Source organism: Lissotriton vulgaris, chromosome 3_1 (genome assembly GCF_964263255.1).
Source record: "Lissotriton vulgaris chromosome 3_1, aLisVul1.2, whole genome shotgun sequence".
Taxonomy (NCBI): Eukaryota; Metazoa; Chordata; class Amphibia; order Caudata; family Salamandridae; genus Lissotriton; species Lissotriton vulgaris.
The window spans coordinates 1,802,452,095-1,802,478,898 of NC_141689.1; the positions used below are offsets into that span (position 1 = coordinate 1,802,452,095).

General features: G+C 44.2%; 1 protein-coding gene across 1 annotated transcript in view; it reads left to right on the forward strand.

The window, feature by feature from the left end:
- Positions 1-26,804, forward strand: part of TBC1D9 (TBC1 domain family member 9) — a 385,175-nt gene that overhangs the window by 255,042 nt on the left and 103,329 nt on the right. The window contains exon 11 of the mRNA XM_086962231.1: positions 20,125-20,242. Within this exon, the coding sequence (XP_086818357.1) occupies positions 20,125-20,242 (118 nt within the window). The remainder of the gene's footprint in view (positions 1-20,124; positions 20,243-26,804) is intronic.

Below are 26,804 nucleotides of genomic sequence, written 5' to 3' on the forward strand. Positions count from 1 at the left end.
ATCAGTACTCTATCGTCGGCCCCTTGGGGCCTGGCTTGCATGAACTCTCTCATCAGGCTAACTGGACAGAAAGACTCGCCCTCCACTCTACCCAATTGTATCCAAGACCCCCTGCCTAGAGGGTCCGTTTTCGACCTTCGCACCCTGAGTCTCAGGAAATCTACTGACTCTATTACGTCTGAGCACCTTAGGCCGCCCTCCCTATCTGTTTTCAATGCCGGGAGTAATTCTGAGATTCGAAGAGCGCCGCAAAAGGCTAACACGTAGGCCACCCTAAATAATTGGGTCTCATATGATGAAAAGCAAACCAATGGCAATGCGTCCAAGATTTTTACCAATTTCCCTACATCTATAGGCCTTCTAGAATCTTTCGCCCCAGGCGCCAAGCGCTCCCAACCCTTCACCGCCCTTCTTACTCTTTGGTCCTTCGTTGGGTCAGTGACTCCCTGCAACCCTGCATAAAATGCCAGCGCTGATAATTGTCTCTTCATACATGCAACCGAATTCCCTTTCTCCTTCTGTTGTACTATGAATCCTAACACACTCTGCGGCATAAAAACTTCCCCTAGTCCCGCTCCCTCTAAGTATGACATATAACATTCCCAAGACTTTTGATACATACTCTTAGTCTTGGGGGCCACGGATGCTGCTATCAACTCGGAGGCAGTGGGGCACCAAGCTTCCATAGCTCCGCTGGGAAAGCTGACATTGTCGACTCTGCTTGCGGCCAAAGTGCCCGGAACTCTGTTAACTTAAAACGAGACAATGCATCAGCCGCTTTATTCTCAACACCGGGAACATGCCTAGCAGTGAAATGGACATTGTGTCTCAGACATTTCAGAATCAAATTCTTTAAGAGACGAAGCACCCATGTGCAGGTTGCGCTCTGGTTATTGATCACCATCACTACTGACATGCTGTCTGACCAAAATACAATGTGCCTGTTCGAGAGCATATCCCCCCACAAGTGCAATGCCACTACTATGGGGAACAACTCTAGAAAAGAAATGTTACGGGTCAGACCTCGTTCTACCCAGTCGTCAGGCCAGTGCACCACTTGGATCCCAAAATCGCTCCAAAACCAATACTTCCCGCAGCATCAGTGAACAGTTCAAGATCAGCATTTGAAGTGCTGGCGGACCGCCACAACACCGTGCCATTGAAATCCTGCAAGAAACCCTTCCAAATCCGCAAATCTTCTCTCACATCAGATGATAACCTAACTCTGTGGTGTTTAGCCCGCAGGCCAGACATTGCCCTTGATATACTCCTGGAAAAGGCCCTGCCCATTGGTATGACCCGCAAGGCAAAGTTCAGTTGGCCTAAGAGGACCTGCAACTGGTGTAACGTTACTTTCTTTGCTCCCAGACAGCTATCAATTGCCGCCTTGAAGGCATCCACTTTTGACTTTGGCAACCTGCACACACCTGCTCTGGTTTCAATTTCAATTCCCAAAACTGTCAGACATGTTGTTGGGCCTTCTGTTTTCTCAGCCGCCAATGGTACCCCCAGAGCTCCAGCTACTTGTTGGAAGCCCAGCAGGGCCTTCCTGCAGGACTGGGAACCCTTAGGGCCCATAAATAAAAAATCATCCAGATAGTGTACTACTGCATGGGATTTGTCTGAAGTCAGGAATTGTTCCACCGCCCATTCCAGGAACCTTGCAAAGGTCTCGAAAACCGCACAGGCGATAGAACATCCCATGGGCATGCACAAGTCAATGAAGTAGTTGTCATCGAAAGTGAAACCCAACAGCCTAGTATCATCTGGGTGAACGGGGACTAACCTAAATGCTGACTCGATATCCGCCTTGGCCATTAGGGCACCCTCACCCAGCCCCTGCAATTTTTCCATGGCTGTGTCGAACGATGTATAGCGCACTGTGCACAGTTCCGGGTCTAATTTATCATTGACCGATAACCCTGGAGGGCTTGATAGATTGTGTATAAGGCGGAATTTACCCACCTCTTTCTTTGGGACTAAACCTAAAGGTGAACAGACCAGTTCAGGGTTCGGAGGATTCTTGAAGGGTCCAGCGACCCGCCCCAGGGAGACTTCTTTCATGATCTTGTTTCGTGCCGCCTCCATGTTCTGGAGCACAGAGCTTTGATTGCGAGGCGGGACTTTAGTAGGGGATGCTGAAGATGGGATCCGAAAACCAAATGTAAAGCCATGAAGCAGGAATTGGGCCTCCTCTAGTTTGTCATACTTACTAAGGAGGTGTGTCAAAACATGACGTTTAATGGGAGTTGGGAGCTTTGTCGGATGCTTTGGGTGGCTTTCCTTTTGGGGTGGTATGGGTGGGCTGTTCTTTAGGATTTCCATTTTTCTTGAAACATCTGATTTCAGGATGGGACGTGCCACCGCAGTATGAACAGCAGTGTTTGAACCTGCACGAGGCCCCCCTAGTACACTTGTTTCTGTTAAACTGCCAGCAGGCCTGTTTTTTATCACCGACTCCCTTGTCACTCCGAAAGGACTGACTCTGAGCAGGGGCACTAGTCTTAGACGTTGAGGGTGAGGAGTAAAAAACTGTGTGCCATAAATTGATCTCTCTTTGATCCCATGATATACCTGGGTGGACTGCTTTCATTTGCCTGAACATTTTATCATACTTTAACCACCCCAGTCCTGGAAACTCAGCTGCGGCACCATGAATCAGGGATATATAACTCATCATTTGAGGACCTAAAACAGGATATTTTTCCAGTATAACTGCGGCATAAATGGCAAAACCTGTGATCCAGTTTTTCATGGACCACTCTGTCCATGACTTCCTTTGACTGTATTCGCCCTCTTTCCCACCTTTTGACTTCCCTGCCGCCACTCCTGCATTAATAAGGTCAAACATGTCAATATATTCGCCTCTAAGTATTTTTTCCTTTACCTCTGCAGGCACGTGCCAGGTGATCCCCGTGGATGGCGATAGGGTCATTGAGGATGAGCCAAACATTAAAGGGCTGAATGCCAACAGTGGATGAGCCGTCGGTTGCCCCCCTGGGTCTGACTATTATGGGGCACAGAAAGATCAGCAGCAATGTTATCTATTGATGCTTGTGGTGGACACCCTATGTTTGAGTAAGCATTCAACATTACCGGCCCCGCCCCCGTTGGGTATGTCATGGTGGGGATCATCGAGCTTATGGGGCCATTACCAATTGCTTGCCCATGGGAACCGTATAATTGCATCCCTGGTAGCTGTGCGACCCCCCCGGGTTGCACCCACACTTGCGACACTCCGCTACCTGGTTGCGCCACTACTGGCGGTAACATACCCTGTGAACAGGGCGCCCCCACATGAGTGACGGGGACCCCTCCTATTTGTGTAGGCTTAGCAGAAATATTCTGTCCTTCTATGCCATCCTTGTCCTTCTCTGCGGGTGAATTCAAATCTATTGTCTCTAGCACCTCCTCCTCACCTGGTGATGCTGGTTGGGGCTGAGTCGCCCTGGGCCGCTTGCCTTTTGTTGTCTCTTTAAACCTCTCCGGCGTGCGCTTCGCTCTCTTGCCTCTCCCTCTTTCTTCTTGAGGGTTCGCATCAGCTCTAGCCCCTTCTCGCATGTTCTTTAGCACCCAATCCATGCCTTTCTCTCTCGTATACTCCAGCAACTCCGTAAAACCGAGGTATTCATCATTTTTTGTAGAAGGCTCTTTACCCTTCCGTGACCTTTTAGGCGGCATCCTGCACTTAAAGAGAACAAGCATTAATTTCTTAGCAACATTACAAGCATCCATAAAACCGCGTTCTCCTTTCCCCGGGCCCTGTTCTCTCAGGCGTAAGGCGTTGAGCTTGCTCCTAAATAGCTAAGGTTATGCCACCTGCGCCTGCGCTTGTCCCCTGGGTATGTTGACCCAGACCCCGACTGTTCATTTATTGCCCTTTCACCATACCCCCTGCTACGTGTAACCCATCTTATAGACTGTTTCCGGCCTTCCTTCAAATAGAAATTGCATTGCGCTAATGTTTGGTACTGAATTTCCTTTGAGCACCTAATAACATGAAGGTTGCCAGGGACACACTGTTCCAGCCTCAGTCTTGCCCCCAACTTATGATTGAGGGGCACACAATTAGATGAAATTGATGCAGGACTACTTAATATGCATCCTGTTCAGCCTGTTTTGACACTAATTATTATTGGAGAAGGGGGGGTTGTAAATATCGTGCATTACATTTTTTAGAACTGGAAGGAGACTTAGTCTTCAATAATTAACTACTACGCTGGTTCAAAGAGATTATTTGCTAATAATTCAATCAGTTTGTGCTCGGCGCCATCAGGGCACGTGACTAAGTTTGTCCCTACAGTTAGCAAGGCACTCGATTATATCCCCGCTCTCCAGAACTGAGCAGAAGCGGTCAACGCATTTTAAATATGCCTGCTAGCAGAGCCTCCAGACTTACTGTCCTCTGTTCATTGAGTTGCGATTCAGTTTCGCCGTGACCCACCTCTTGCCGGTACCGCTGGCGAGTCAGACATTTGTAACCAGGGACTTTGGAGCATGCACCGCGCTGTGACTAAAACGCGCGCTACGGGGATCCTACACACCGCGTCGCACGCCCCCTCAGCTGCATTCGCGTGCGCGCGCTACATATCTCCCTTGAAAAAACCGTTCCTTTCGTCAACATTCGACGCGCGCCTCTGCCCACTCGCGCAATTAAAAATTAACCTCCTCGCGCGCTTATCAACGCGCGCCTCCGCCCAAATTAAAATTTTGAAAAACACCTCGCACACTTTGACGATACACTTGCGTGCTACGTCGCCTAAAAACGCCACACACTGCACGGCCTACCAACCTGCCCTCAAGTCGGATTGACCCTCGCTTGCTTCTTTCCGCGCGATGGTCCCGCGATGCGATGTCTTCCTCACGGACGTCCGACTCCTCGGGTGACAAAGAGGGAGTCCTAAGATGGACGCAGGCTTTTAAGCCTCGCGCCCAAGTATTACTTCCGGGGCGTCAATAAGCCCCGGTTCTATTGGCCTACACCTACTTCCACTTCCGGGTCGGCTGACCCGGAAGTGAACCTCTGCCGGGTCGGCCCTTTTGCTTGCCACTAACGACGCCACTCCCCGAAGGGGGGTGGCGCCTTGCAATTTACCCATGTATCCATTCAGTAAATCATTGTTGTTTGCATTGACTGATATTTTACAGAAACTACTAACATTTTGTAATTGATTTGCTCTGTAGTTTCTTATTTTGAATCTAAATTATTTCCTCGAAAACATGGTTTGACATCTTTTCAGTTTGAGTCAAAAGGTAAGAACAAACAGCTATGATCTTTGTGCTACCTCTGTGCCCACAATACAAGCTGAAAACGTTAAATTCGAAGACAACAGGAAAATAAACTCTCTATGTGGGAGCACCTGCAATGTTTTCAGGGGAAATATCAAGACATGCACACTGTGAAGTACATTAACCCATCCGTCACCCTAACTTTAAACCAAACCTGATTGTAACCGAGGCACTGGCCCTGGCTTCAACTCATAATTAAAAAATAGTCTCTACAATACTACTTTCCGTATTTTTGCTTTGGAATTGTAATATTTGAACTCGTTCTCAACTTCTTCTCTAAATTTGTATGTTTTTTGTTGTTGTTATCTTGTCCTTCAGTACTCTCTCGCCTGGAGAGAGCCTGACCCCGAGTAGGTCACTGTCAAACCTCTGGTTTGTCAGGGCGAGCAGGGGCTGCTGGCCTACAACTGTGGGGGTTGGGGTCGTTTGCCTGTGGTGCTCTAGGGTCTGTCCTACTCTGGCTCTGCAAACTAGGCCAAGTGCACCATTTCGACACTTGAGCCTCAGGGTTGCATATGCGAACAGTCAAAGGCTTCTCAGGAGGGTATTGTGGCTCTGCAGGGTTATCTACAGCAAAATCAGTAGAGTAGATGAAAGCACAGGCGGTGGCTTGCAATGGGTGCAGATGAGAAACCTCACTGGTTTCTGTGACATGTAGGTGACTGAATATTTCCTTCTGTTCTGTTTAAGCGGTGTTCTAGTTAAAGCATGGGTGCCACATATATATGTATTAAAAGGCCACTGGAAATGTTCAGGGCACGGGATGGTTTTACCTGAAATGTTAGGTGATTGTTAGGCCTGAGGGTGAGAATGGGGCACAGAGGACCAGATGTGCTTGCAGATGCCAGTCCTGCTAGAACAGTTTTCAGAGTGGCGTGCTGGACAGTGGTCTTTGTTCACTAAACCTATAGGGATTCCAAAAAATCCAAGTGTTACCGAGTGAGGTAGTGTCACCGCTGAGAGAAAACCTTGAAGTGTTAGGGGGTCATTAGGATGTAGGGCAGATCACCACCGCCCACATGGTGGTGACGATCCGCTCTACATCCTTACCAGCCCGCCACCCATTTACCCCGACCATATTAGTATGGCCGGGGGTACCGCGGTGGACGGGAAGATCGTCCGCCGTTTTTCTGCCCGGTCAACAAGTCGACCAGGCGGAAAAGGGTTTAATATGGTGGCGGTGGCGGCTAGACACTGCCATCCATATTAGTATGGGGGCGGAAACATGCCTTTCCGTGGTGGCAAGGCATGCAGATTCTGCTTTCGGGGGCCTGATGTGGGCCCCAGGGTATTGGGGGGTGCAATGGGGGTATCTATGGTACCCCCTGCATTGTCATGGACATGGTGGCAGGCACCTTGCGGGCGCCAAAATGCAGGGAATAGGGGATGCCACCGCCATGGTGGCGGTGGCATCCTAATCGCCGGGGCGGGACGGCCGCCCCACTGGTGGCTGGTCCCAGCACCGCTAGGGTCCGCCCGCCATTCTAATGGGCCCCTAAGTCTGGAAGGGACAGTTGATAGTGATGAGGTGACGTTCAAAGATTATTTTGCAAAACGGTTGTCCATTGATGCATTTAGTAGCACATCTTCTTGAGTATATAGGTAAATAGAGTTGTAAATAAGGTCTGGTAATCTACATGGGCATCCACAGAATTTTAAAAACAATTAAAGATCATGCTGCCAATATTATACCTGCAGTGCGATCTTAATGTCTTTTAAAAGGGCAAGCAAAAAATCCAGGATACCTTGGGGGTTCAGACGCCTATGGTAATCTATGGGCATTTATAGTATGCCCATTCTCCATTGAACTTTTGTTAGCAGAGCTACCTCTGTATCTTATTCGTGGAATAGCTGGGTCCTAGTGACTTTCACAAACGATATGGTATCTTTTTTGATTCTGCCTGTCCAGTGTACACGTATAGTCTCAGACAAAATGCCCAAAGTCTCACACATTCAGCACTATGAGAATTGATTATACTGTTTGCCTTTTTTGGATATTATCATAAAAATGCTCTGTTTGCTAATACCAAAAATCACTCTTAGCTTTACTCTTGAGAAAACAGTCACTCAGAGTTCTTTTGTTAAAATTATCTGGAGTCCTTCAAAGATTTGCTAGTATGAATAACCAGAAATATTGAGATACCTGTCAGTCTGACCTTTGCTACTGACAATACCCAGTCACTCAAAACTGTGTTTTTGCTAAACCTATAGACGCGCACAAACATTCTCCTTTTTATATCGCTGATATTTGTACTTTTGTTAATTCAAATATATTTCGAAATCTATTCTTAATACTATTTATAGCATGCCAGACTTTTTCTGTTGATAATACCCAGAGCCTTATGCTTTTTAACAGTCTCACCCTTAGATCTGCATCTTCTAGTACTCAGTTTAACAGTATTCTAGGACAAGGAAATAATAGGGATTTTCATGAGCCACTTTTAATGAGGGCCCAAGCTTATTGCTAAAGAGTAGTTCTGGAAAAGTTATTACTTTCTTTAACCAGAGTTTAAAGGAGCATTCCACATTTGTTTTAATTTTATAGCTCTCATTAGTGTGTTGAGTTTGTTAAGCGCAATAGTATTTCCCCCTTCACAAGGTGACATGGACACCACAGAACTTACAATCGTGCCTAAACATGACCTGGAACCAAATGTCTCTTAAGGTGGACAGGCATGAATACCTGCACAGCTGTCTCTGATTCTGCTTCACTAGAACCCACATTTAAGAACAGCTACACATTAGCAGTGACACAACACAAACATAGTATTTCAATCTCACATACCACCAAAGCATGTCCAACATAGACCACACTGCACTCCTACACTCTTCCACCAAAACACAAATGCTTATAATCTTAAGCATTCCATCTCTCACTCCTTTTTGCTTCAGTCTCTACTGAGTTAAAGTGACATATAACACTAGGAGAGCACAAGTCTGGTCATCATGCACAACACAAAAGCACTCCCACATAGCCCGCAATACAAACCCACGCCCTGCCAACTAAACACCTTATACATAGTAGAATGCTACCCGCTGTAAAGTGCATTGCTGATTTGCCAGCAGTATGAAGTACTATATATGCAGTTACAAAACCTACATTAGAATACACAATTCCTGACTTTGTACTTGTACTAATTCAGTCAATCTAAAGAGCGTAAATATGTTTTGCGGTGGTTTTTAGTATAGTTCAAGTTCAAGTTCAAGAATTTATATAGCGCACTACTCACCCAGAGGGTCTCAAGGCGCTTGGGGAGGGAGTTGATTATTTATCGAATAGCCAGGTTTTAAGTTCTTTTCTGAAGGAGATGTGGTTCTGTGTAAGGCGGAGGTGAGTGGGGAGTGAGTTCCAGGTCTTGGCCGCCAAGTAGGAGAAGGATCTACCTCCCATGGTAGATCTTTGGATATGTGGAACTGCGGCGAGGCCTTGATTCGATGATCTTAGTTGGCGGGTGGGTGTGTAGAAGGATATTCGAGTGTTGAGGCATTCGGGCCCTAGTTTGTAGAGGGCCTTGTGTGCGTGGGTGAGGAGACGGAATGTTATTCTCTTGTTGACGGGAAGCCAGTGGAGGTTTTTCAGGTGGCCGGTAATGTGATCTTGGCGAGGTATGTCCAAAATGAGTCTCGCTGACGTGTTTTGGATGCGTTGGAGTTTTTTCTGTAATTTGGCTGTAATTCCCGCGTAGAGGGTGTTTCCGTAGTCTAGTCGACTCGTAACCAGTGCGTGGGTGACAGTCTTTCTTGTCTCGGCGGGGATCCAATGGAAGATTTTTTTGAGCATACGAAGTACGTTGAAGCAGGAGGATGAGACGGCGTTGACTTGATTGGTCATCGAGAGTGAAGAGTCTAGGATGAAGCCAAGGTTACGTGCGTGATCCGTGGGTATGGGTGCTGAGCCCAGATCCGAGGGCCACCATGAGTCGTCCCAGGCAGAGGGGGATGATCCTAGTATGAGCACTTCCGTTTTGTCTGAGTTAAGTTTAAGGCGGCTGTCTTTCATCCATACGGCTACTTCTTTCATGCCTTCGTGAAGATTGGTTTTGGCGGTGTTGGGGTCTTTGGTGAGGGAAAGGATCAGTTGGGTGTCGTCAGCATAGGAGATGATGTTAAGGTTGTGTTGGCGTGCGATGGAGGCGAGTGGACTCATGTAAACGTTGAAGAGGGTGGGACTGAGTGATGATCCTTGTGGTACACCACAGATGATTTCGGTGGCCTCTGATTTGAATGGGGGAAGTCGGACTCTCTGAGTTCTCCCAGCTAGGAACGAGATGATCCAGTCCAATGCTTTTCCTTTTATGCCGATGTTGCTGAGGCGTTGAATGAGTGTGCTGTGACAAACAGTGTCGAAGGCGGCGGAGAGGTCGAGTAGAATGAGGGCCACTGTTTCTCCGTTGTCCAGTAGTGTTCTGATGTCGTCCGTTGCTGCGATGAGGGCGGTTTCGGTGCTGTGTTTGGCTCGAAAGCCGGACTGAGAGGGATCGAGAGAGTTGTTGGATTCGAGGAAGGTGGCGAGTTGGCTATTGACGGCTTTCTCAATGACTTTGGCCGGGAATGGGAGGAGGGATATGGGGCGGTAGTTTTTAAGTTCAGAGGGGTCTGCTGTGGGTTTCTTCAGGAGGGCGCTGACTTCGGCATGTTTCCAACTTTCTGGGAAGGTGGCAGAGATGAAGGAGCAGTTGATGATATCACAGAGATGGGGTGCGATGATGGAGTCTGCTTTGTTGAAGATGTGGTGGGGACATGGGTCGGTTGGCGAGCCAGAGTGGATGGAATTCATGAGGCGGATGGTGTCTTCAGTGGTGATTGGGTTCCAGGCGCTGAGGTTGTTAGAGGGCGGTTTAGGTTCTGAGGGGGGTGGAGAGGATTGTTTGTTGGAACTGTTTTTGAAGCTGTTATGTATGTCGGCAATTTTGTTGTAGAAGAAGGAGGATAACGAATCGCAGAGGACTTGGGAGGGAGTGATGTCGTTTGAGGCTGCGGTGGGGTTAGTGAATTCTTTGACGATGTTGAATAGTTCCTTGCTGTTATGGGCGTTGTTGTCGAGTCGATTCTTGAAAGCTGATTTCTTGGTGGATCGGATCAATTGGTGGTGTTTGCGGGTGGCTGCCTTGAAGGTGGTCATGTTGTCGGTGGTTGGGTTTTTTCTCCATGTTTTCTCGAGAGTGCGGCATTGCTTTTTGGATTTCTTAAGGTCATCGTTGAACCAGGGGGCCTTTTTGCTGTCTTGTTTGGTGTGAAGGTTTTTCAAGGGTGCTAATTCGTCAGCGCTGTGAGTGATCCATTGTTTGAATTTGATGGCAGCTTGGTTTGGGTCCGATGAGAGGGCGGGTGGGTTTTGGTTGAGCGATGTGAGGAGTTGGTTGGTGGTGATTTTGTTCAATTTTCTTCGGGGGATAGGTTGTGGGGGGTTTTGGGTTGAGGTGGTTTTGTAGCTGAAGTGAACACAACTGTGGTCCGTCCAATGGAGAGCTGTGGTGTGATCGAAGGAGATGTGTTTGCAGGAGGTGAATATTGGGTCGAGCGTATGTCCGGCTACATGGGTGGGGGTGTCAACAAGTTGTTTGAGGCCGATATTGGCCAGGTTGTCAAGAAGGGTGGTGGTGTTGCTGTCGTTTTTCTTGTCCAGGTGGAAGTTGAGGTCTCCTAATAGAATGTAGTTCTCGGAGGCGAGGGCATGTGGACTGATGAAGTCAGTGATGTCTTCGCTGAATTGTTTACGGGTTCCTGGAGGCCTGTAGATGAGGGTGCCTCTGAGTGTGGTCCTAGGGTCGGTGTGGACCTGGAAGTGGAGGTGTTCGGCGGTTGTAAGGTTATCGTCGGAGCTGGTCGTGATTTTGATGGTGTTCTTATGGACGATGGCGATGCCTCCTCCTGTTTGGACGGTGCGGTCTTTTCGGAGAATCTTGTAATTGTTCGGGATGGCTATGGCGATGTCGGGTCCTGATGATGCGTTCATGCATGTTTCAGTAAGGAAGGCGACGTCCGGTGATGCAGTGTCGAGTAAATCCCAGAGATCGGTGGCGTGTCTGTGGACCGAGCGGGTGTTGAGCAGGATGCACTTCAGGTGGTTAGAGTCGGAGCTGTGTTTAGGGTTAGAGGGTGTGGTGTGGGTCTTGATGCTGGTAAATTTGCAGGAGTGGCAGGCGAAGGGTCCATGGGTCTGTCCCGGGGCAGCTACGCAGCATAGAGGTGTTCGTCCGGGGTTAAGGGCTAGGAGGGTGGGGGCGTTATATGTTATGCTGGAGGAGTGCGGTTTGCGAGGACCAGGGGGTCTGGCTCTGGGCGCGGTCCAGGCGCGGACGGGCGTAGACGGGCTTATCTTTGGCGCACCTTCGGCACGCATGGGGCGCGACCGCTGCGCGTGAACGCTGTGCGCGGGAGCATCTGTCCTATATGGATGGTGGAGTGGGCGGGGGCGAGGGAGGGTCAGCTGGGAGGCGGGGCGGGCTGTGGGGGACGAGCTCTGAGGCACCACAACAATCAGTAAAATGGCGGCAGCGAAACAAAAACGAAACTGGAGGCAGGCACTGACAATCAACAATGGCTCCACTCCACTCCAAAGTAGGCAGTGCACAGTCAACCCAGCGGCACAGATCGCGCAACAGCTGCGAAAGCACGACTCAAAGCGCTGTATCAAATCACCACAAAAACGCTACAAATGTCCTAGATGTTTTGTAAAGGCACTCGCACTACAGTGCTATGCTGTGTACGAGGCGGCAGTGATGCGAATACAAATTGTGCAAGATCGCAGTGTACGATACCAATCAGGAGCTGGGGGCGAAGGGAGCAACCGCCTTCAGCAAGCGTCGGGCCGGTCACCCGTATACAGTTAGACGTTGGAAAGACTCCTAAATGGAAGGTGAGTTTCAATGCTTGATATGGTTTTTCTTCTTGTACATACTTCACAGATGCCAAAATATCCCAAAGTGAGAAGAAGACAAGTACCACAGATGAAAAGATATGCCATAACAAAGAATAATGTATTCTACTACAGCACTGAATATTCTAATGCAGTTTCACATTGAAAGTATACAGAAGTTTCAAGACAAATACTTTTCCTTTTTTTCATTCCAAGTTGTCTGGAAGGTGCTGTAGCACCTGCTGCACCACTAGTTCCAGCGCCACTGGTGGATGCAGTGATTCATCTAGGCAGCCCAGCTGTCTCTTTGGCGCAAGCGCAGTTGCTCTGGGGATGTTGGCTCTGATTAGACAGGCCGCAGCAATCTCAGAAGTTAGATTCTGTCTTCTGAACTATGGTGTGGTGCCTCAATCTTGGTGTGCCGAAGCACATGTCCAATGTCCTCTTCTGGTGGCAGTTGCTATAGCTTGCACGCTGGGGAATCAGTGAGTTGATTCAGTTGCCATTGCTTGGAGTCGAAACCCGCAGGGAGGGAGAGAGACCTTCGGGCAGACACTGGTAATTTTGGTTACTCCAGTTGCATAGCAACGGTGGCATTGGTAAATATACACCCATCCTCTGGCTGAACGCCAAAATACAGTCATCATTTGGGTGCATTGAACCCCTAACACCCTTGGGTCCCAGTGCACCTGCTGCATTGTTCATAACTATGGCCTTGGGTTACTCTCCTACAGACAGTGCCCTTTTCTGGGCCACCCCTCTGCTCTGCTCAGCAGTTGAGCTTCTCCTTCTTTGGCAGTCAGATGTTGAGTAGCCAGACATGATTTTTCTCCATTTTAGGAGGTCAACAGACTCTCAGGTCACAGTCAGAGTCCTAGGTCTGCCACAAAATGCACAGACTTCAGGTACTTTTTTCTCACCCCATTGAGACTTGTTGCTTGAGACACATCAGCTCTGCATCTCAGCAGTTCTTCGAGTTTTCTGCAGAGAACGGACTTATTTTATCTTTAAGGACTTGCAGCTAGAACCAAGTGGGGTGGGTCCCACTTTTATACACTCTTCCCAGACAGGGGACGATGATCCCACTATAAGTGCCCAGGAACTAGTTTGGGGCAGTTCCATTTAATATTTCATATATGTGCTGCAGTGCAGACTCAGACTTTGTGTAAATGTGATGGAACTATCAACCGGTAGTGATGATGCTGGCTGTAGGCATGAGTACCCATAACATGAGCACAATGACATATAAGTAAGTAAAAAAAAAAATAAAGAACGTAAATGACAAGGCGCCTTCCCGCTGATGAGTGCTACAAGTAATCCAGAGACAGAGAGACATACTTTAGACCCCAGAAGCAAAGAGCAAAGTCTTTACGGATTTTCTAAAGACCAGCCTGCTTGTTTGAGACCTCAGTGTGAATGGCATGGTGTTCCACAGCTTACAGTCCATGTGGAAAAAACTTCTGCACCCCCAATTTGCCTTCTAGGCCCTGGGTATGACCACCAATCGAGCGGTAGTTGATTTTAGCTCACGTTAAGGGACATGCCACCTAAGTTACTTTTGAAAGACGACAAGGCCCAAACCATGAAGGGGCTTGTGAATGATACAGAAGGCCTTACATTTTACCCTAGCCTGGAGAGGCAGCCAGTGTAGGTCCCTTATGCTTTTTGATATGGGACTACATTTTGGGATTTTTAGTAGTAAGCGAGCTGCCACATTCTGTAAGGACTGTAGCTTCAACTGCAGATGCTTTTGTGCTCCCAAATAGAGAGTATTAAAGTAGTCTATCTTCAATAGAACCAAGGCAACTATTACTGTTTTTTGTAGGACTAATGGGATGAATGGGAAGGTTTTTTTTTAAATCTTCAAAGTATAAAAACATGAAGATGTGATATGATTGATCTGTTCTAAAAAAGACAATTGATTATCAAACATGACTCACTGATTTTCTACTTTTCGAACTGGAAATGTGCACGGTCCAGAGACAGCCGGCCACTATTAATTGTTGCAGAAAGAGGTGTCATTTCCAAAAAGTGAAACTTCAGTTTCCTCAGTTTTCAGCTTGAGACAATTTTCCTGCATCCATCAGGTGATGTGTGCCATACAGTTGTTAAACTCCATTGCCACACCGTCTAATTCAGATAAAATGATGCCACTATCTGTGTATCGTCTGCGCATGAGATTGCAGAAAAACCTTGAGATCGAAAGAGTTGTGCTAGTGGGGTGACATAGATGTTAAAAAGAGTTGGGGATAATGATGATCCCCGAGTCACGCCACAGGGGAGTGCAAAATACTTTGATGCATGCCATCCCAACACCACAGTTTGCTCTCTGTTTGACAGAAAACAACTGAGTAAGCTATTGTGAAGGTTTTTTCAAGATAGGGCGCACCAAATATTTTTTCAGGCTGTTGGAAAGTGCCCTGAATTAAGTACTTTATTTAGAAGACGTGTGGAAACTGGCTGTCATCAGCCTTCCTGAATTAGCCATTAGGGACAAAATTGGGAGCCCCTGTCTAGAAGATTTCTGCCCTCTAGCAACATAATCTGCTGATTCACGCCATTCACTCACCATTAAGCCAAAGGGCAGTACTCAGAAAGGACTAAAATGCATTTCCCTGATGAAAAGGTCACCGTAGAATTTCTAAAGGTATCCTGGTCTCCGTCCTCCCACATTTCAGTGTCCAGGATTACACCCTTCAATTAAAAACTACAGGCAATACGCTTCCAATTTCTGAGGAGGCTTTATCACATCTCCATCTTGTGCATTGTAAAGGCAGGGACAATCCAAAATGAATCCTATCGGTCTCAGTAATCTTACACTCACATCCGTACTGAGTCCTGCTAGCACTCATACTCGACATGCACACTGGATCTCAGCTGATGGGTCTGTATGCCTCATACAACTGGAAGTTTACATGAGTGGGTTCATTAGACACAATGCTCTTGAATTGAAGATAAATATATTTTCAGTCCTGGAATTATATAAAACGTTGTGCTGCCACAACTGCTTAATGTTGAAAACCCAAGACATGTCTCACGTTGGCTAACTGGTTCACAGATGCACCCTTCCCAGTCTCAGTACCAGGCTCTGGTCCTCCGATTTAAAGAATAGGACTATCTTTCAACATGCACAGCTTTGAATGAGCATTTGAACTGGGTCACCAGAATTCAGAATATCAGCTATCACATGCAGTTGAGGCTCAGCAGGGTTACGCTCCCTTTTACCATGCAGTGGACATTCTTGTCCCTAACCTCCACCCTGCCTAGGATGATAGTCAATCAAAAGAGTTGCTATAACTAGCTGAGATGCAGATCAGGAAGAGCATATTTAAGACCATAATAGCCAGAATTACTCTGTGCTAGGGGACTATGATAAGGTTGTTGCCTTCCCTAGCAGCATGTGTCCGCATAAACTGCTTCACAGTTTACTCGCTATTCGGTCTCCACTTCAACTAAACAAAATAATAAATAAATGAAAGAACTTCCAATGGTGTTTCAATTGATTGTAAATTCTTAAAATGTTGCAGGAACCAATAAAGAAGTGATAAAGGTTGCCTAGTTAAACTGAGAGGGATTAGCAACTCCTAAGGCAAGTCAGTGTCAGGCTGTGCAATATTAAGAGATATCAGCATAGTGGTAAGCATCACCTGATTTTAAAAAAACAAAGAACTTCAAGAGACTAGACTCCATAGAAGGCGGAAAGCAACAATTGTGATGAATATGTATTCCCCCATCTCTATTGAAGAGATTACAAAGGTCATTAAAAACTGATAAAGTTCTGGCCCAAACGGCTTCTCTGCCCTTTTTTACAAGACATTTGGAAAATTACTCTGTGATGCTCTTCTTAAAATGTACATCCACTTTGCCAAGACAGGCACGATTTTGTGTACACATTGCTGGGGCCATAATCACTGTCATATCAAAAGAAGGAAAAGACCCCCTATTAACTAAGAACCATAGACCAATTTCCCTGATCAATATTGATTGTAAAATCTTTGCTAAGATACTTGCCAGCAGAATCCAACAATATATGCCTACGTTGATAATTTGTTTCTCTTTTCAGCGCCAAAACTAGACTATTCTGTCATGTGATAGACAAAGCTCAAACTATAACAACGCCAATGGTTGCTATCACGTAGGACATTGAAAAAGCAGTTGACAGAGTGAACTAGAATTACCTTGTCGCAGTGCAAAGCAAATTTAACCTTGGACCTTCGTTTATCCGAATGGCCATGATCCTATATTCTAAATCCAGTGCCAGAGTCTGTGCCGGTGGCATCCTCTCTCAAAACGTCTCCCTGAGCCAAAGCACACATCAAGGATGCCCACTTTCTCCTTCCCGCTTCCTCCTGGGGCTTAAACCCCTGCTAGCAAACATTAGACTCTACAATAGTATCACAGCAGTCTGCTTTGGAAAAACAACAGTTAAAATAGCAGCATAAGAAGAAGATATTTTGGTAATAACGCAAGAAGCTGACCAGTCTATCCCACAAATAATCAATTCCATAAGCAGTTTTACCAAAACCTCAGACTACACCCTCAACTAAGATAAATCTGAGGTTATCTTATTGAATAATTTAGGCTCCAAGACCTATTGGGAGACTCAGTCTGGCTTGTCAGCCACATCATCAAATACCTCGGTCTTCAACTCTCCAACAATATCATCAACTAGCTCAGCCACAACGAAGCGCTGACTCTCAAGAAAGTAGTGGACTTAATAGATGGCTGGTCATCAAAATCTTTTAATAAAGTGGGGAAGGATAGAAACAGTGAAAATGATGATTGCACAGATCACAAATTATTTAATCTGTATGTTACCACTACCCTTTCTGTCAAATTTGTGAAGGAAATAGACAGTCTCATTTACAAATTCCTCTGGCAAGGGACAAAGCCTAGAATCTGACAAAAAAACGGAATCTACCCAAAACATGGGCGTGGTCAGTTTACCCTACTTTAAAACTGAACAAACTGCATTCTTATTTAAGCAAGTCACCCACTGGCTACCCCGGAGGGCAGACTACACACCAGAATGGCTAGATCTTGAAACGTCAATCATTCCCTGTGGGAGTCTTATTTCATTAATCTCCATGGGTAAAGTTACCCTGCTGCACTCAAAATACATCATAAACATGAAAGAGGCCTTCCTTAAAATTGACTCTCTTCTAAAAAATAAAATATGTACATCTAACATAGCCTCCTTATAGAATTGCCCTGGGAGCCATTTTGGATGGTTGTCCAATCTGATCTAATCGGAGGTGTGGGCCTCATGAGGAATTTTCACCATTAACCAATTAGGTTCAAACAATCTCCTGCTCTCATTTGTGAACTTACAACACACATATGTTCTACCTAATTTGGATTTCCATAACTTTCTAAAACTCAAAGCCTGCATCTGGAAACTAATTTACACTTATAAAAATACCATTGTTAACTCAGTTCGCTAGTACACTAATCCAAGTGGGACACGAGGTCTCCAGAATATAAAAATATTTAAGCCCAACATCCCCTAAACCCATGAAAAGCACTCATATAAAATGGACCTGGGATAGCCTGACACATGAGAACACTTGACAATGGACCAAAATGGACCAAAATCCTAAACTCTCCCTTTCTGCTCAAGATTACCCCAGTCCTGCTTTAAACTAAATTTACACTGATACATAGAACCTTTTGGACTCCGCTACATAAACTAAGAGAAACACCCACATGTTGGAATTGCAAACAAGGGTTGGCAGCCTCTCAAATATGTTCTTCCACTGCCCATCCCTGAAAAAACATACTTGGACGAGATATTCAAATTCATCAGTGCACTCTTCCGAATTAATCCCTGATGGAATTCAATTTCCTTCTTACAGGCCCTCTAGACTCAAATCTAAATAACGAGGAAGATAGATATTTATTGGATCTTTTACTCAAACTAGCATGTAAACTAATGCTTAACAACTGGGAAAACATGGCTACTATTACATCACAATCCTGGAGAAACTGGATCTCTCATTAGCCGATAACATTTCACTTCAGACTACCCCCTGGAAAGTGAAATCAAGAGCAATGTGGTCCACACTAGACAACTTTATGCGTAACACAAAACTCTTGTAAACAATGCACCCCTCAGCCTTATTCCGCGCATTAGAGAGCTCATGATAACATTTATAGTAGTGAAATAAATACAGTTTACAACACCACTATGGTACCCAGTCTCCAACCTGTCTAGAGCAAGCGGCAGTTATGTTCCATCACTGTTCTCTTATCAGGAATTCGCTTAGCGATATGCACTCATAGGCTGTCATTATATTATATTAATATTACATTCCTTCTACTTTTTTATGCTGTATTATGTTGTATTATGTTTTTGTACAATGTAATATTTATTGCAAACTCTACATCATTAAAACCTCCTGCGGCAGCTACCCCCAGTGTTGCAATTACCAAACCATTGGCCAAGAGGGCAGTACCAGCAAAAAAGAACGGGTTGGGCAAATCTGCTGACACAAATTGTAAACAGAAGAAATCTCTACCCTTGTAATATTTATTTTTATTGATCTCTTGTCACTGACCCACTATTATCATATACAAAAACGTGCCAGACTCCATGAACTAATTCACTATTACAGACCATATGTAGTATTGTGTGGGACAGCAATGCATTTTTGTATCCCATTTCTATCCATGGAATGATGTATTTTCACCTACATGTACCGATTTGTTTCTGCCTTTACTGTTCGGTTATAAAATCCTATAAAGATTTTTGAAATCTAAAGATGTATTGGCCAATGGTCCCTTTCCAATGGGGCTTCTACCTTTATGCCATTTACATACTCTTCCACCTGAGATGGTAGGTGTAATTGTGCATTCTCAGCTCTGTGGAAATGAAGAGGATTATTCAAGTAGTGGATTATTTAATTGTAGCTTCAGTGTAGTGGATAAAGCAAAGCCAAGTGAAGCATGGACAGTCATTGAATCGATGTATGCAACTTCATGTCACTAGTAATGATGACTGTAAAAGCATCTGCTATTGATAAAATGGAAGAGACAACAAATATTGGCTGGGCACAGTTAAAGTAGGACATTACACAACTAGTTAGCTTCTTTAAGTAAAAGTATGATGATGCGTGATAATGATATATTAACAAATATATGGTCATTCTTTCTCATTACCTCTGGCCCTACCACTAAGCAGGATCAAAATGTGCTTGCCACTAGATGTAAGGTACTCTACACCATCTCCAAAATAGTGTGTTTCAATGTATCAATTGGAGTCTAATAACCACAAAAAATTAGACTCACTATTTAACGATGGCCTTTTTCCAGGGGCATGTCTGGTCCATGAAGTCAATGGTGTAAGGGTTCTTTCTCAGTAAGCTTTCTATAATGCTTCGGGTGAGGTCCTGCATTTGATGCAAATGCATTTTTATTGCAATGTATTTAAGACCCCAAGTTATCTGACATTTGTGGGTGGGGTGCAAGATGGGAGTGTTGATATTACCTAATTTAGGGCAGGCAGCGTACACATGGGAAAATGACATTCCCTATCATCATGCAAGACTTGTAGATCCTGTTGTTAAGCATAGAGCTATTATCCATTACTTCTTAACATGAAGACAACTGCCTGAATGTTATGATTTGCTCTCGCGTCAGTTCCCATTGCTGGACAAAATGAAATATGGCCCATGAGCATAAGAAATAGTACTTATTGCAGAAAGTCTGACATAACCCTATTCTTCTGTAATGATTTGATTGAATCTATTCTTGTCTCACCTCCCGTTGGCAAGTTCACCCCATGTTGTTATGAATCAGGTGAATACTGCATATGAAAACCCAATACTGCCTTCTATTTATGTGCAGTGTGTTGTACTGTTACCATTCATGGAGGTGAACATTCATGGAGGTGAACATTGACACAATCTTACCTGCTTCACTTAATATGAAATGTCAATATTTTATACGCTTGAATACGTCTGGTCTTTCTTTAATAGGCCATGAACATTGTTACATCGGTTTTGCTTCTCTATGCCAAAGAAGAGGAGGCATTCTGGCTGCTTGTTGCCTTATGCGAGAGGATGCTTCCAGATTACTACAACACAAGAGTTGTCGGTAAGTAAATCAATGCAACATCTAGAAAACTGTCAACACGTCTCATGTAAAATTCCCTTTTGACATTTTTTTTTTTTTTTTTTAAGTTTGAAGTTTATTAAGGCATAAAGAAGAAAAGACAGTACATGAAGAAACAATCATAAGTTATAAAAACAAGAAATCACTCTTACATTGTAATGGAATTGATCATAGAAATAACGTAAAATAGAACAATATGTATTAAGAAAGTCAGAAATATTGAGGGTAAGGGAAAATCATTAGAATCATATATCGTAGAAGTGACAAAAAGAAATCATAGTTTGCATCAATAAAACTTACATATACTAAGATAAAACAATCACGGTGGTTTTTGTACTTCGACATTACGCAATGGAGAATTGGTAGATGGTCTGGAAATTCTGGATAGATATTCGGTAAGGGGGAGCCATAGAAGGTCACATTTAATTGCTAGGGAAATAGGGGAGACAAAATTGGTGTCTAGACGATGGTTAAAACACACTGCGTTCCACCATGCAGAGAAGGAAACATCTTTAGCCTGTTTCCAATGCGATGTAATATGATGAAAAGCAATGGCTATCAGGAGATCGAGTATTTTGTGTTTATGGTGGGGTCCAGAAAGATCAGGGGAAAGGGAACCTAGAAAAATGTGTAGGATTGAAAAGGGGAGAGTGATGTTGAAAATTCTATGAATTTGGGACCAAACTAAATGCCAGAAATGGAGAATGGGAGGGCAGTCAAAGAGCATGTGTTTCAAATCAGCTACAGGACAAGGACAGGACCAACAAGTGGAAGGAGTGTCTAAGGAGAAAGAAGATAGAATTAAGGGAGTATATAATGTACGATTATAAATAAAAAATACGGTTTGGGTAGTATTGGCAGCTCTAGATGTACTATGAATTTTAGACCAAATTTTATCCCAAAGAATAGAGGGCCAGTCTTGAGACAAGTCTTTCTCCCAAGCCAGCTCAACCTTAGATTTAGTACGTTCAGTTGATGATTGTAGAGCTTTATATAGAAAAGAAGCAGAGGGGGATTGGTCAAGGGCATTAGAGATGGAAAGGTGCGGTATAGGAATAGAGTTGGTAGCAGGGAGGGAGGAAAGATATTGGACAAGGGAGGGGATCAGCGATAAATATTGTTTACGAGAAGAGGAAGGTAATGAAAATTGGTTTTGAAGAAGGTGGAAAGGGAGAGGACAAGCATCAGAAATAAGTTGAGAAATCCATTTTAAACCACGTGAATGCCAAGATTTCCAATAGAGTGAGCGATTGCGAATTTTAAGGTGTTTATTATGCCAAATAGGTTGGGTATGAATAGAAGAAGCAGAAGGGTAGGAGGATAGCAAGTAAGGCTGAAGAAGAGAACGTGTGTGAGAAATGATAGGAGATCGAAGAGAGGAGACATTAGAGGAAAATGAAAGAACTTCATTGAAGTCATAGGGATGGAGGAAGGATGATTCTATTGTCAGCCAGAGTGGAGGATAATACGGAAGATTTGAAGAGAGCCAACGTAAGGCTTGTTTTAAGGAAAAGGCAGTATGATATGATTTAAAATTGGGAAATTTGACCCCACCCAAAGATTTATCCTTCTTTAAAACAGAAAGGGCTATTCGAGATTTTTTACCTTTCCATAAAAACTTCAACAGAATAGAATCTATTGACTTGAAGTAATGATTAGGGATGTGAATGGGAGTCATAGAAATAGTGTAGAGGACCAAAGGAGCTAGCATCATTTTTATGGAATCTAAGCGTCCCCACCAAGAAAGAAAGAGAGGGTTCCAACGATTGATAGAAGTAGTGATCTTAGTAGAGAGAGATTCGAGATTAAATTTGAGGGTATCAGAAAGACGAGGGGCGAACCAGACACCTAAATATTTAATCTTAGAGGGTTGCCAGGAAAAGCCAGAGGTGTCAAATAGATGTTTGAGGCATAATGGATTCAGGGGGAGGATTTCTCATTTGTCCGTGTTAAGTTTATATCCAGATACATTAGAGAAAGCAGAAACTTGATTAAGGAAGGAAGGTAAAGTTGTTTGAGGGTCAGAGCAGTAAAATAAAATATCATCAGCGTAGACCGATAACTTGACTTGTTGTTGGGGACCATAATGAAAACCGGAAATAGTCTCATCACGTCTAATTTTGGTTAAAAAGGGTTCTAAAGCTAGAATAAACAGAAGAGGAGATAGAGGACATCCTTGACGGACTCCTCTGCGAAGGGGAAAATAATCGGAAGTGATACCATTAGCAAAAATGGAGGCATGGGGGCTGGAGTAAAGTAAGGAAATAAGAGAAATGAATTTGGGTGGAAAACCAAACCAACGAAAAGCTTGAAACATAAAATCCCAGCCTATTCTATCAAAAGCCTTTTCGGCATCGAGAGAAATGGCAGCTAATGGAGAGGGAAGAGAGGCGGCTCTACTCAAAATGTTAAAGAAAACACGAGAATTATCTGATGACAAGCGACCCTTAACAAATCCGGATTGCTCCGGACCGATAAGGTCTGGTAGCAGAGGGTCTAATCTAAGGGCTATAATTTTGGCGAAAATTTTATAGTCAGTATTTACCAGGGAAATTGGGCGATAATTTTTACATAAAGTATGATCTTTATCTGGTTTGGGTATGAGACAAATTAATGCTTCTTGAAAAGTTCCCCGAGAAGAGCTAGATTGAACAAAGGACTGAAACAATGATAAAAGCCTAGGGAGGAGAAGAGAGGAGAAGTGATTGTAAAACTCAATAGTAAAACCGTCTGGTCCTGGGGCTTTGCCTCTACGGAGGATCGAAACAGCATGTGAAATTTCAGAGAGGGAAATGTCTAAATTTAATGATTGAAAATCAACGTGAGAAGAGTGAGGGGAAGGGATATTCTGGAAATAGGATAGAAGGTCATCAGGATCAGGGCTAGACTCAGGAGTGTATAAAGTTTGGTAGAAAGAGACAAATTGAGCTAATATGTCTTTGTCTTTGAACAAAGAAACACCAGCTGGATCTAGTAAAGACTCAATCTTTGTTTTTTCTTTGCGTATTTTAAGATAATTAGCTAGAAGTTTGCCCATTTTGTTTTGGCCACCATAATAGCGGGAGTTACATTTAAGGAGAGAATTTGATGCCGCATTAGTAGTAAACTTATTAAACTCAATTTTGGCAGAAATAAGTTCGCGAAGTGAAGATTCAGAGGTGGAATTATAATATGTATATTCTAGTTTCTTAATTTTATCCAAAAGTTGAGTTGACTTGGTAATCGACTGTTTTTTCTTTTGAGAAACAAAATTGATGATAAAACCTCTAGCAGCTGCTTTGAAAGAGTCCCATACCGTGACAAAGGAAGACTCAGGGAGGTGGTTTAGTTCAAAGAACTCAGAGGTAAAAGCTATAAATTTAGTGGAGAAAATGGGGTCTAGGAGTAAAGAATTATTAAGTCTCCAGCGTCCCGAATGAGGGGAGAAGGGAATAAGGTCGATATCGACAAAAACGGGGGCATGGTCTGAGATTAAAATGGAGCCAATATCGGAATGAGTAGCTAGTTGTGCTAGGGATTTGCTGAGGAAAAGGTAATCAATACGAGATTGAGAGTGATGGGTGGGGGAATAGAACGTGTATTCCTTAAGGTCAGGGTTACATAGTCTCCATATGTCAACTAGAGCATAGTTTTGAATTGAAGTAATAAATTGGGAATGCATCTTGGAGGAGATAAACTTAACTTTGGAGTTCCTGTCAAGAAAGGGGTCCAGAACTTGGTTGCAATCACCACCAAAAATAACGTATTGTTCATCAAGTGTAACCAATTTGTCAGAAATAGCAGGCCAAAATAACTTATCGACACCTGTAGGAGCATAAACATTAAAGATAACGATAGGGATTTTATCAATGAGGAGATTAGTAATAACCCAACGGCCATCATCATCATTTTCATGAGAAACAACTGAAACATTTAACTTTTTATGACATAAAATAACAGTACCATTTTTCTTACCTAAAGCAGGAGAGTGAAAAACATGTCCCACCCAGCAACGTTTAAGTTTGGTAGCTTCCTTGTCCGAAAGATGGGATTCTTGTAGGAGAGCTACATCGGCTTTAAGCCGTGCTAAGTGAGTTAGGACACGTTGACGTTTAATGGGGTTATTTAACCCCTTAACATTCCAAGTAACTACTCGGAATTTGTAACTTCAATAAAATGATATGAGATAAGATACACAGAGATGAGTATGGAAAGGAAGAGAATCGCAATGAAAATGTGAAAAACAGTAAATGTAAGAGATCAGAAGAGAATGGAGATAGTATAGTAAAGAAAGAAAAAAGAAAGAATTGAATAAGGGAAGAGAAAAAGAGAACAATAGAAAAAATAGAGCAAAGTGTAAAGAAAGGAGTAACATCTCAACTAATAGAGAACAAGTCAAAGAGAACTGAGGGATGACGACGTCAGAAGAGGACGACATCAACAACGGAGACTCACATCGTCGAACACCTGAGGAACCAGCGAAGGAACAAAATGAAGGGAAATACGGATACACCGGGATGAAGAGACACGAGGTTAGGATCTGTGAAAAGATAAAAATTAGAAGAACCATTAGAGATACATACGGTAAGTAAGATAAGAAGAGAGCACAAGAACAATTGCACAACAGAGGTAGGATAAACATAGGCAGGAGGCATTCATTCATATACAGGAATTAGAAACAAGAAACGGCAGGAAAACATAGAGGTAGACAAATGAGAAAACATGGTAAAACAAAGATGGTTAAACAGGTCTTGCAGTGTCCATGTTTACGGTTTCATGACGACGAAGGAACTCTTCAAGGACGAGTGGGTCTTCAAAAGTAGTTGTTCTTTCTTTGTAGGTCACCTTGAAGAGGCATGGATGTAGCAGTCCATATCGGGCGCCAAGGGCTCTCAAACGTGGTCTTAAATCAAGGAACTGCTTTCGACGATCAGCTGTGACTTTAGCAACGTCTTGAGAAAGGTATAGCCTATGACCTTCCCATATAATTTGTTTTTTAGTCTTTGCTGCTGATAACACTTGAAGAAGATCAGTATACTGGAGGAACAACATGATGACTCCGCGGGGCTTAGTGGAGACTTTCGGACCAAGTCTGTGCGCACGTTGGATATTAAGAGAGGTGGAAGGAGGAAGATCCAAAATTTTTGGCAAAAATGATTGGAAGAAAGCTGTTGGATTGGATCCCTCTGTAAGTTCCGGAAGATTATAAAGGCGAAGGTTATTCCTCCGGTTGCGGTTTTCCAACTCTTCCGACTGTCGCTTCAAGAGAAAGATATCCTTTTCTAAGAGTGTAATTTTTGCGCAGGAAGATTGAAGAGTTTCTGTAGATTGTTCCACCAATAGAACCCTCGACTCCAAAGTAGACCATTTGTCATGAAGAAATTGTAAGGTTTTAGTTGTTTCAGCCATGAAAGGTTTGAGTGCACGAAGCTCCTCCAGAATAAGATCCATTGACGCAGAGTGCGCTGAAGAATCTGGAGAGGGAGGGTCTTTTTTCTGACGTTTCGTTGAAACAGGTTGTAGAAGCTTACTGGGTGGAGTAGCTTTAGGAATTGCGCCGTGAGCAGCATTTGGTTTGATGGGAACAGAATCCTCCATAATGTGTGACGCTGAGTCAGAGTCTGAGGAAAGTTGTGGTTTGGTCTTTGAGGCTGTAAGTTTGAGGGTACGGAGCTTCCCCATAAATAGCGGGGGAAGGAAGCGCAGTGATACCACAACTTTCAGAGGAGAAAAATGTTGTAAATATGATGCAGGAGGTACGCTTTATGGTGAAAAGAGCGCAACGAGGAATGATGAGATGCAGTCAAATGGTCGTCACAAAAACATATAATGTCTCCTCAGAGAAAGCAGGAAACTTGTGGGGATACAGAATCACCTCTTGTCAGGGAAAAAACAGTCTGAAGCGCTAATACGGCTTGGAAAGTTCAATAGACTCTATGTGGATCAGCATGACACCTTGTTGTGTGAAGAAGGATATCCAACATGAGGAAGTAGCGCTGAATTAGGCTGAGAGAAAATGGCGCTGTTTCCTGCAAGGAGCCAATAGCATGCATCACAAGTGGAGAGACATAGTGTGGAAGAGGGGACTGTTAAGACAAGAGTCCGGTGCTTGAAACATCCGCATTACGCACGCTGAAGTGGAAAAGCGGCGTTTGGTGATTGAGGGAGTTTCGCGGTAAAAACGGGAGAAAATGGCGGCCGCTGGAAAGCGAAGCGTGTCACTGATGTGAAAAGTGCACACCGCCGGTATAGAGGAGAGCAGCTTAGTTCTCCCTGCTCACCTCATGTTCCGGCGGTGAAATCTGGCGTCAGCGCTCACATTTGTCTGGTGAGTGCGGAGAAAATCGCCGGCTCCGGTGGACGGCTGACGGAGCTCCGAGGTCAAGCCGCCATCTTGTGCGGCGTTCAAGCCACGCCCCCTTCCCTTTTGACATTTGATTGACAAATGAAAAACATTCAGCAATAACAGAATATGAATTTGTGAGTTCAGGTTTTGGGTCAAACTGCCACCTAAAGAGATGAGAAAACGTAGTCTTACTTTTGTATGGAAAAAGGGTTAAAAGTA